The sequence below is a fragment of the Caretta caretta genome, chromosome 4, assembly GCF_965140235.1.
Source record: "Caretta caretta isolate rCarCar2 chromosome 4, rCarCar1.hap1, whole genome shotgun sequence".
NCBI lineage: Eukaryota > Metazoa > Chordata > Testudines > Cheloniidae > Caretta > Caretta caretta.
This window is the reverse complement of record NC_134209.1, coordinates 68,489,442-68,501,637: the sequence shown is the minus strand read 5'-3', so window position 1 is coordinate 68,501,637 and position 12,196 is coordinate 68,489,442. Positions and strand designations below refer to the sequence as shown.

The 12,196-nt window shown below is 39.3% G+C and overlaps 1 protein-coding gene across 7 annotated transcripts in view; it reads left to right on the top strand.

Annotated features, from left to right (window-relative positions):
- The window catches only part of LRBA (LPS responsive beige-like anchor protein), a 558,473-nt gene that overhangs the window by 116,488 nt on the left and 429,789 nt on the right, over positions 1–12,196 (top strand). For all 7 annotated transcript variants that reach the window (XM_048847356.2, XM_048847351.2, XM_048847357.2 and 4 more), the window contains exons 23-28: positions 2,386–3,426; positions 4,446–4,621; positions 6,000–6,153; positions 6,545–6,725; positions 9,694–9,821; positions 11,336–11,443. In XM_048847356.2, coding sequence (XP_048703313.2) covers positions 2,386–3,426; positions 4,446–4,621; positions 6,000–6,153; positions 6,545–6,725; positions 9,694–9,821; positions 11,336–11,443 — 1,788 coding nt within the window. The remainder of the gene's footprint in view (positions 1–2,385; positions 3,427–4,445; positions 4,622–5,999; positions 6,154–6,544; positions 6,726–9,693; positions 9,822–11,335; positions 11,444–12,196) is intronic.

Genomic DNA, 12,196 nt, shown 5'->3' with positions numbered 1-12,196 from the left:
GAATGTCAAATTAAGTTAAAATTAATGGCAGAGGAGAATGTTGTAGTTATTAGCTCACAAGTGTCTTAACTAGTAGTGCGTAGATGTGCTTTCCAAATGACTATGGATTAACCATCAAATGATTGTGAAGATTAATGACTGGCCTTTTAGCTAGCTAATTTAGAACAATTTCTGATAATTAATTGTGAATGATCAGCTTTACAGTGCAGATGCTTTAAGGAAAATAAAAAAATGACTGAAGATAGGTGAATTTAAGTTTTTCAGCTGGCATTTAGCTTTCATATTGTTACAAGTTTACATGAGCTAGTATTTATATCTTAAAGTTGTTAGCTCTGTGCTATTCATATTTAAAAAATAATCTGGTGGCTTCTATTTGAGTGTACATTTTGTTAATTGTTGCCTTCATTAATGCTAACCCTAGCTTTTAAATGTTATGTTTTACAACACTCACAATCTGCTTTGTGAGAAGCATTTCATAAATTCAGTGTCCTGGAATATTTGTTTAGAAAAAAGTTGTTCTTGCCTTCCACATTTAACAGGATTGTTCAAATGTACAGTCCATGTTAATTAAGCTAATTTGCAAATTAAATGAGCAAAACCACAAATTTAGGTAGGCTTGCTGCAATGTTGGTCTTTGCAAAGCAGCATTTTATATTTTTTTATATACAAAGAAAACCCTTAATTAGAAATGCTGCTTTGTAAAGTCCAACATTGTAGTGAGCTTGCTTAAATTTGTGGTTTTCCTACTTTAATTTGCAAATGTATTTTAAAAATGTAATCTTGATTTGAGATTTTTGTGATAGAAACAAGGCTGCTTAAATTGTATCCATTTATTTTTAAAAAGCCTCCTTTACCCTCCCTGTTACTGTATGTGTATGCTTTCTAGCTTGCTTTAACAGTATCACTCGCCTTGCATTTTTCTGTGTCTTGGGTCTGTGTATGTCACCATATTATGTCTGGATTTATTTTCCCATAGGATTACATGGCCAGCATTTAAAGATGGGAATTGTCTGTATTGACCTTTCTTCCCCCACTTTTTGCAGCACACAATAGCAATCTGGAAAGAAATTTCATTAGTTTAATTTCCAAAATACTTTAGCAAATCACTTTATATTGGCTTCCAAAACCATCATTTCTTTGCAGTTTTGGATAAGAAAACCACAACTGCAAAACTGTACTGCATTGTTTTTACTATAGAGCATATATTTAAAATACCCTTAATGAGGTAACGAATAACCTGTAGCTGCTGTGCAGTGCTTCTGTAAGTCAAACAGCTCAGTACTTGTAGTGTCCCTATTTCTCAACAATCTTAGATAGGTGAAGAAATGTATTTAAGCTTATTCTTACTCATTTTGTAACTGATGTGCATCAAACACATACAAGTTAACACTTGACTTCAATACAGAACACATGAATTAATAGGGTTGCCAACTGTCTAATCGCACAAATCCAAACACTCTTGCTCTGCCCCCTTCCACAAGGCCCTGCCCCGCCCCCTTTGAAGGCCCCACCCCTCCACTTACTTCAGTCCCCCTCCCTCCGTCGCTCACTGTCCCCCACCCTCACTCACTTTCGTCTAAAAAGTCTTTCTTTAAACTTAAGGAGCAGATTTTGTATTACAAATTATTTACTCAAGACACAACCTCCCACAATATCTGTGTACCATTTTGGAGTCTGAGGTATGAAAGAACATCTTAAATTACTGTCATGAATTTTTTAGATGTTCTTTCATTTTAGGATTATTTTCTTTATTTTTTTAAAAGTTGTGGATTTTTCCCGGGGGGGCACTGCATACAAGTTTTAATCTGAAATGAAGTTTTACAGCAGAATTAAACTCTTAAAATAGGAATTGGTAATGGAAATTTGATATTAATGTGTTGAAAATTGATGGGGAGGCTAAAGACATGAGGTAAAAAATCCATAAGAGAGAGACAATAAGAAAGAATTTAAGTATATTAGGAACAAAAGAAATTCGAACAACGGTATAGGTCCATTACTAGATGGAGATTGTAAAATTGTTAATGCTGGAGAAAAAAAAAGTGTTCAGTAAATATTTCTGGTCTGTATTTGCAAAGAAGTAAGATGATGTAATCGTATCCTATAAGGACGATGAAGTACGTTTTCTAGTCCATTAGTAACTAAGGAGGATGTTAAACAACATGACCTAGAAATCAAAATTTTTAAATAAGCATTCAAGAGTCCTTCAAGAGCTTCTTTTTTAACTTGTACATTATGGTGGAGTGGTAGTGGTACCACAATTAAGGTTGAATTTCAGCTTTGCAGTTTGAATACTACTATTGTTCAGTTGACTCTGAATCTACTTTGTAGAAGAATCAGTCTTCTAATTTTGAGTTCTAATGTTCTTGATAATCCTTTGTTTTTTAGGTAACGTTTGAAATGCATAAAGAGAGCCTTTCCCAAATGTACCGGGATTACCAAAGGAAAGGAGGTGAAGGAAGTGGAACAGTTCCTTCCACCCCTGTTAGAATTATCTCAGGAGTTAGCAGAGAAGCTGAAATCACAAGGAGGCAACAGCTTGTGGAGGTGAAAGAAGCTGCTGCTTCTGCATATGTTGGGGCTGATACCGTGGAGCACAGTGCTCAAAAAAATGAGACAAAAGCCTCATCTGAATGTGAGCTACAAAGTCATTCACCATCTAATGAAGGGAAGAAATCTGAGGGAGAAAATGGTCAGAGATCACCTGACTTAAAGAGAGCACCTTGCTTAGAATTTCCTCCACAGACAGAAGCAGTAAAACCGGGGGATTCAGAAATCACTTCTGGAATTGCTGAAGCAACTGCAGATTCTCTGAGTAAAGCTAAAGAACTTGTGGAAGAAACAGCAGCTACTGATGGGGCTTCTCTAACTGTACAAACTGTTTTAGAAGGGGAGACACCTGAAAGCCCAGAAATGCTGGAGGAATTTACACCAGAGGTGGAAGATGATGACTTTGTTGATTTAAAAGAGGAAAGCAATCTGCCTTTACCTTCAGAAGAGTTGGTACTAAAACCCAGTGAAGAGAATAGCTCACCTGAAAATGAAAGCCAAATAACAGTAGCAATGAACGAAGAAACTGTTGAGAAGATACCTGAGACAATACCTTTAGAATCCAAAAGTGCTGAAATCTTGAACAAGACAAGAGAAGAATTGGCTTCCTTGTCAGAAACAGTGACCTCTGAAGTCCAAGAGGAGACAAGTCAACTAAATTCAGAAGTGAATGAGAAGTTAGAGGAATTAAAACCTGATGGCAGTGAAACCAAAGCAATTGGAGGAGATGCAAACACACATACTTCAGAAGCTTCTGTGACCTCAGAGAAAAAAATTGCCAAGCTTGATGTTTCCAGTGTAGCATCAGACACCCAGAGACTGGAACTAAAACCCAACACAAGCCTGGAAGCAACTCAGCCTCTTAGACCCCTACCTGAGGTAACTTTTATATACTTTCCTTATGCCAAATTAAAATTGTACCTAAAAAAAAAAAAAAAAGTGTCAGACTGATTAGTTTGATATTTATAAGAAAAACATAACTCTTTTCCAACAATACAGTTTGAGAAATTAGTGAAATTTTGTACAGTTCATAGGATTTTTGTAGGCTCCTGAAGAAGCACTTTGCTGACCCCCAGGAGTCAAATAGCTAAAACTTTAACCAATTTGTGTCATCTGTAGTCTCTAAATCGAAGAATAAAAAGTAGCATTGTGGATTCTGAGCTTTCACCTTGAATTCCCTCTATTTTTTCACTGAACTTCCCTCTTATTTCCTCCATCTCCTTAAGCCCTTCTATCTCTCTTAATCCTCAGAGGTCTCTTGTAGTTACAATCCATCAGTCAGAAAAGAGCTTGCGTGAATTCTTTTCAGACTCTAATGAAAGTTGTAGAAGCCATTTTTTTAGCTAACTGCTACTAATGGACATCAGTTGAGAACTCATTCATTATCACTAAAAGTATCAACATAAGGAAGTGTTTAGTAAATTTTAACTCCGAATTGGGCTTATGTTTTTGCCCTTACTGCAATGCTCCTTCAGACTTCTGCTTCCAGTTCAGTGATACAGATCATGGTTAAACATTGATGTAGCTGAGTACTTCCCTCCTGCAGAGACACCTGCCAGTCGATGCCCTTCATCCTACAACATTCTTCCTCAAAGGAGGGAGATCACTGTCAGCAGCAACATGTGCTCCCCATGTGGTAAGGTCTAGTTGCTGCTTATTTTTGTCTAGACTGGCAGAGATGGTGGTGCAGTTGTATTGTAGTTTGTAGCTTTGGTATAATCCATCAGTAGTGGCCCTGCAATTGTATTAGTTTAATTTTTAAATTTATGTGCATTTGTGAGTTTATATAATGTCTAAGCTTACAGACTTACTAAATCCAAAGTGAAACTTTTTTCAGTAAACACTGATGAAATTGAATTTTTGTTATTTTGGAACCTGCCTATATTTTATGCAAACAGATATCAAGGCAGGAAGATTCATCAGGACAGGACTTGGCTACTGCATCTGATGGGCAGAGAAGAGATTCCAGATCAACTATGTTTCGTATTCCTGAATTTAAGTGGTCCCAGATGCATCAACGTTTGCTCACAGATTTACTTTTTTCTATAGAAACGGATATACAGATGTGGAGAAGGTAAATCTGTGCTTTGTAGGAAATCATATTTGCTAGCATTGCACTGTAACAGAAATCTAAGGTGTTACTGAAATCTGATATCACTGGTTAAATTGTTTATATTTGGATTTTCAAACCTATTATTAAAGTATGAATTAGTTATTTTGGGGTCTATATCAGGGTCTTCTCAGAATTATTGATCACCAGTCTTCAGGAATGTTTGAAGATGTGTGTATTGGTTGAAGGGTTACATATACATTTTGGATTAAATGTTGGCCCTGTTCAAGTCAATGGGGATTTTGCTATTGACTTCAATGGAACCATGGTCCCACTCTCTGAATAGACATCTCACAATGTGCATCTTCTAAAGAGCATTCACAATGTGTAAGCCAGGAATATATCATTTCTTTAAAGAAACTTCCCCTAAAATTAAATGTCAGTGCTTTGACATAAGCAAACAGGTGCTGCTCTGTACTTCAATATGTTTCTATGGAGCTGAAGAAATTATGTTATTCTACATGTATTTAAAAAAAAATATTGTAACCAAAATCTGCAAAATATCAACCAGTTGTAGCAATGAAGGAAAAATTGGGGCTAGTAGTGCCACTGGTATTTTGGTGTGTTTATAGTGCTATTTTTTATCAGTGTGAGATAGTGAGGGTAAAATTTGATTCTGACTACCACGTAGCTATGCTAGCCCAATAAGAAGATACAGATGAACTATTTAAAAAAAAACACAACAATTTACAGGTGCATAAAATTTACCTTGAGATGGAGATGAAACTTTTGTTTGCCTTTAGAACTGAAGTTTTAAGACATGACTAAAGTATGTATTTAGTACAGCACCAGGTTTACTCAAGATACTGTGGATAATTTAGGATTGCGTAGAAAATCTGTTTTCTGTGTTTTAACCGTAATTAGGTTTTTGTGGTATTGTATTAATTTCTTTGCTTTAAAATTGTAATGTGGAGGACTTGGTTAATATTAACTCTGTTCTTCCAAAGTCTTGAGTTCAAATCTAGTTAATATCCCCAGAGAAACTTTATTTTATTGATTTATACAGTGCTTTTTGCTGTACCAGATGATCACAGACTAGTCTATAATGAATAATTATCCACAGGACTATTCACAACACACTTGGACCCAGTTACTAGGGTATGCTGTGAAGAGGATTAGGAGTGTAAAGGAAGGGTAGTTTGAGGTCAAGATTTAAGTACTGTTGATTGAGCCTTGTGAGGATGCTTGCATGATGTTTTTGGCTGCATCACAGCTCTCTCTGGTTGATGTCAGTTTATTTGCATTTGAAGGAACTTAATAAACTTGGTAAAAACACAATAAAATAGACTTCTATTCTGGATGCTTTACCCCCACCCTCTCGGCATCTTATTTTTTGGGGCAGCCATTCTACAAAGACTGTGATGGACTTTGTGAACAGCAGTGACAATGTCATCTTTGTACACAACACAATTCACCTCATCTCTCAAGTTATGGACAACATGATCATGGCTTGTGGTGGTATATTGCCATTGCTTTCTGCTGCTACATCTGCTACAGTAAGAAATTCATTTTTTATTGCAAAAGTGATTACTTGTGAGAGTGGGTGGGCCTTTCTTCATATAGTACATTACTAGGAATATCTGTCCTCCTGGGAGTGCATGGATTTATATGGGCAGTTCCCTTAGAAGGAATTTAGGCTCCTGCTGTCATTGCCTGAAGAGGGGGAAGAGCCATCTAGAGGGCTTGGGGTCCCAGTGCAGCCTGGAATATGATGTGGTTATTCTGTCTGCATTCTTCCAGTTAAATTCTTCAGCTTGAAGTATGACTAATTATTTTGCCAATGAGCAATAATGGACTTTTTACAGACCTGTTTTCTTCATGGAATTTTTAGTTATAAGAATGATCTTTTCTATAGGAATACATGTTTTCAACTTTTCCCTCCCATAGCATGAATTAGAGAATATAGAGCCAACTCAAGGACTTTCAATAGAAGCTTCGGTAACATTTCTTCAGAGATTAATCAGCCTTGTGGATGTGTTAATTTTTGCAAGCTCTCTTGGCTTCACTGAAATTGAGTCTGAGAAAAATATGTCATCTGGAGGAATTCTGAGACAATGCCTTCGACTGGGTAAGCAATTAAAAGTGCTTAATGAAGGAAAATGGATTTCTTCAAAATAATGTTAACTACCATTTAACTTTGTTTTTGTATATTTAAGGAGAATAGTTTTAGATGTTTATCATACTTTACTTAACCAAATGTCTGACTTTTTGGCTACTAGATCTGAAGTTGTCTAACCTTTCAGTGACTTTTTTCATATGTTGTGTTTATTTACTTGCAGTTTGCCCCATGATAGACTTCTCTTTCCTACTCAAATAATACATACAAGCCTTTTTTATTCTGTATTTAAGTATTAAAATGGCTATGAATGTGGTTAAGTATTGGTAGGCACAGTGAGCTGAAATCCATATTCGGTGCATATTTTCATTTTGTCTATAAAGACGTCTGTGGGTTGAAAATACATCCCAAATAATTGGGTTTAAAAATACCAGGTTTCAGGAAAATGTCATCTTTAGCATATATGATGAAAATTCATCGTTAGATAAGTGTCTGAGGGGAAGGAAGCTTTAAGGAGGGTTTAAATTTTTGTAAAAATAATTCGGGAGATGGTGTAGACGGAGATAACAACTAGAAATGCAAATTTAAAATGAGTGTAATTCAAATGCATCATTGCATACTAGCCCCAGTGCATCCAGTATTATACATAGAGCCCTGTGCAGATACGAAATTTGCATCTGCATCCGTTCTGTGATCCACAATCATGGTCCCTGGATATAAAGCGAATATCCACAGATATTCAGGGCTCAAATTATACAGTATTTGTATAGAGTTGAATTGAGCAGAAAGAGTCTGTGGTGGAATCACTCAGAAGATATCCGGGAAAGGGGCAAATGGTCTAGAAATGGCAGCAAACAAGGAATATCTGGGTCCAGTTGACAAAATTGCTTCAGAAAAAAATACATCAATGCCAATTGTATATTAGAAGGGGTTTCTGGAATTATAAGGTATCCTTTGTATGACTGAAATGTAGCTCTAAATCTAAAGTCAGAGTGTCAGGAATCAGGGCCCCTGCCACTGAGCCTGGGACCAGCTAGATGACCTACAGCCAGTGATGAGCTGCCAAAATCTTAACAACGGGTTCCCTCCTCACCCCACAAAGGGGTGGTTGCCCACCCCCGCTGCCCCGGGACTCCTGCCCCATCCAACCCCCCCACATTCTTTGATAACCCCCCCCCCGGACCCCTGCCCCATCCATCCCCCTCCCCTGTCTGGCCCCGGAACCGGGCAGGAGGGTCTCGTGGGCCACCGTAGTGGGTGGCCACCCCACCCCTAAGAGCCAGAGGCGAGGGGCGAGGTGGGGAGTCCCGGTGGTGCTTTCCTGGGGCAGCTCCCAGGAAGCATCTGGCAGGTCTCTCTGGCTCCTAGGGGTGGGGGAGCATAGCTAGGGGGGAGCAGGGCGAGCGGCCGCTCCCCCCACTGATCACATCAAAAGTGGCGCCTTAGGGCAAAAATTGGGGGAAATTGGTGGGTGCAGAGCACCGACCAGCAGCTCCCCGCCCGCACCTGGCCCCAGCTCACCTCTGCTCTGTCTCCGCCTCCTCCCCTGAATGCACCGCCCCGCTCTGCTTCTCCGCGCCCCCGCACCAGCTTCCTGCGAATCAGCTGTTCGGCGGGAATCCGAGGAGGGCTGAGAAGCAGGCCGCGGCTTCCAGCTCAGGCCGAGGATGGTGGAGGTGAGCTGGGGCAGGGAGTGGTTCCCCTGCTCCCCCCCCCCCCCGCCCCCGGTTACCTGCTGCGGCGCGGGCGGCCCTCCTCCCCCCCGCAGCTCACCTCCGCCTCCCTGGGCCTGAGCAGGAAGCTGCCGCTTGCTTCTCAGCCCATCCCGGCTTCCCGCGCGAACAGCTGATTTGCGGGAAGCCTTGGGGGGGCGGAGAAGCAGAGCGGGGAGGCGCGGCACGTTCAGGGGAGGAGACGGAGGTGGAGCGGAGGTGAGTTGGGGGTGGGGTGGGGAGCTGCCGTGTCCCTCGCGGAACAACCAGTTCTAAAAGGGCTTCTAAATTTAACAACCGGTTCTAGTGAACCGGTGCGAACCGGCTCCAGCTCACCACTGCCTACAACTGAATATCCTGATCAGCCACGTGCCCTGATTGTCTGAGAGGCATCACCAGACCTGATCTTAAGCCCAGCAGCAGTACTGGGTCAGTGGCTGCTCAAGGTTTATGCCCTCAGCAACGATCACTCCTGTGCCTGCCTTCTTGCCTGCCTTGTTCCTGTCCTGCTCCAGCCTTCCTCCTTTTCCTGACTCCGGCTGTGACCCTTGGCTTTACTGCAGGTTCCTGGTTCCTGACTCCTGCTCCAACTGCTAAGCATGATGACGGCCACTTCTCTGACTACTAGGCCTGAGTGTCCATGCTGTGGTTCATGACCGTCAGCTTCTCCTTTTCCAAACAATTAAATCATGGGACAAGTGCAACAGGGCAAACAGAAAAGTAAATTATTAGATCTGTGTACTTCCTTATTTGAAAATAGTGAGAAGATAAAACAAAAAAATGAGTTTTAAAAAAAACTAGAGGAGGAATAGGCTTAGTCTGAGAGCAATTGAGCAACAAAGTAGTAAATATTAGTATTTGTCCTTTTTGTATGTCACACTAATGTATCATTTTTATTTTTCTTCAGTGTCAGTATACAAAAAAAATTTAGCTCATTTGTGTATCCAGTTGTACAAATGAAAATGTTTCAAAGAGAAAATCAGAATGTGAGGACTCAGCAATGCTAACAAATCCTTTTGGATGTATAAGTATTTATATGTGAAATATGAATTCTAATAACTATTTAATTACTCTGATTATTACTCTGATTTAAGTATCTCTTGAGCATTGTTTTTGGGCAACTTAAAAAGTAAATCTTTTTCTCTTATTTGTTTATTTAATCTTTTAATTTTTAATATAAACGCAAGCATGTTGTATTCCTTGCAGTGATGCACCAATGAGAAAAAATTACTTCCCATTATAACACATAACATATACTTTCCTTTAAGTGTGTGCAGTGGCAGTAAGAAATTGTTTGGAGTGCCAGCAGCATGCACAAATGAAACCTATGGGAGAAACTGTAAGGAGTCAGAAAACAATGCAGAGCCTTATAGGAACAGGGAAGTCTGCAGCAAAGGCAAGTATATGACACCATTAAGTAAGGCAAACATTAATACTGCAATTAATGTGTACCAATGGCTAAGTTCCTATGTTTTTTGTTCCATTAACATGCAGCAGAAAAGAAATGTGAATATTAAATCTTAAAGTAATTGTTTAAATATGTAAACATTGGAATTTTCCAATGTTGAAAAAAGTCTGAATCTGTCTTACTTTCCCAGGTTCCCCTATCCATATTTCTTTTAATATGAAATCTATATTGGTCACTGTGCCCTATGTACCATCAGTTTGAAGTGTGTTGATGAATAGTCTCCAGGAGAGTCATGTTTATAGGACTGGAAGGGACCTCAAGAGGTCATCTAGTCCAGACCCCTGCATTCATGGAAGGACTAAGTATTATCTAGGCCATTCCTGAGAGGTGTTTTTCTAACCTGCTCTTAAAAATCTCCAATGATGGAGATTCCACAACCTCCCTAGGTATTTATTCCAGTGCTTAACCATCCGGAAATTTTTCCTAATGTTCAACCTAAATCTCCCTTGCTGCAATTTAAGCCCACTGCTTCTTGTCCTATCCTCAGAGGTTAATAAGAACAATTCTTCTCTCTCCTCCTTGTAACAACCTTCTATGTATTTAAAAACTGTTATCATGTCCACTCTGTCTTCTCTTTTCCAGACTAAACAAACCCAATTTTTTCAATCTTCCCTCATAGGTCATATTTTCTAGATCTTTAATCATTTTGGTTGCTCTTCTCTGGACTTTCTCCAATTTGTCCACATCTTTCCTAAATGTGGTGCCCAAAACTGGACACAATACTCGAGTTGAGGCCTAATCAGCTCAGAGTAGAGCAGAAGAATTACTTCTTGTGTCTTGCTTACAACACTCCTGCTTATATATCCCAGAATGATGTTCTCTTTTTTTGCAACAGTGTTATACTGTTGACTCATATTTAGCTTGTGGTCCACTATGATCCCCAGATTCCTTTCCGCAGTACTCCTTCCTAGGCAGTCATTTCCCATTTTGTATGTGTACAACTGATTGTTCCCTCCTAAAAGGAGTACTTTGCATTTGTTCTTATTGAATTTCATCTTGTTTACTTCAGACCATTTCTCCAGTTTGTCCAGATCATTTTGAATTTTAATTGTATCCTCCAAAGCACTTGCAACCCCTCCCAGCTTGGTATTGTCCACAAACTTTATAAGTATACTGTCTACACCATTACCTAAATCATTGATGAAGATATTGAACAGACCCAGAACTGATCCCTGCAGAGCCCTACTTGTTATGCCCTTGAAGCGTGACTGTGAACCACTGATAACTACTCTCTGGGAATGGTTTTCCAACCAATTTTCATCCATCTTATAGGAGCTCCATCTAGGTTACATTTCCTTAGTTGTATGTTGTTATTACATTTATTTTGTTTCTTTAAAATAAAAACTATGAAACTGGTATTGTAGCACTACATATCCTACGGTTAGTGTTTCCGGGGGTGGTACTTTTATAAACAAGTTACAGAATTGGTTTCTCTTGAATAGAGTCCAGTTGACATTGTGACTGGTGGAATTTCTCCAATACGAGACCTTGACAGACTTCTGCAGGATATGGATATTAACCGGCTTCGAGCAGTAGTGTTCAGAGATATAGTGAGTTATGAAAAACCTAATAGTTGTTTTGTTGCTAAGTCTTTCTTTGTATTTTTCTGAATACTGCGCTGCAGCTACGTGCTAGGCTGCTGCTACATGTTCTGTTATCTAATGGGGTTCATAAATGACTCATGAAACTCTGTGAACTGTCTGGGAGAGTTACAGAACAAGGGTTTGAGGTCAGATGAAGGGGCATATTCACATGTATGTGCGGTACAATCTCTGTCCCTGTGGGGCATGAACTTGTTAAAATCTTTAGGAGCCTGAATCTCTGGAATTCTGCTTTCCTCATAAATGTTGCGTTCATTTTCATTAGTGTGTAGGTGTGAGTGCATATATATATATAATACACACACACACACACGCCTGTATTTAATAATTTCTACAAATATGCACTCAGAAGGGAGCGTTTGTGCACGTTGTACACAAATACAGGCAAATACGTTAACACACATGCATTTCTTGTAAAGTATTACTGAAACTAAAAAAACCCCAGTCTCGTTTCTTTTTAAAATTGGGCACAATAGAATTTGTATTTCTGTTCTGGTAATAGAGCTTTAAATTAGAAAGCCATATTCACTTCTGCTGCAGCTCCAGTTGTGGAATTAATCTGGGATATTTGGCCTCCTGTATTACTTTTCAAAACTTGAAAATAATTCTTAAATATTTTCCTCCTTTACTAAATAGACACTTGGCTTCACTTTACAGTAAGTGGTATTAATATCTTTGAGACAAGGAGGGTAAGGTAGTATC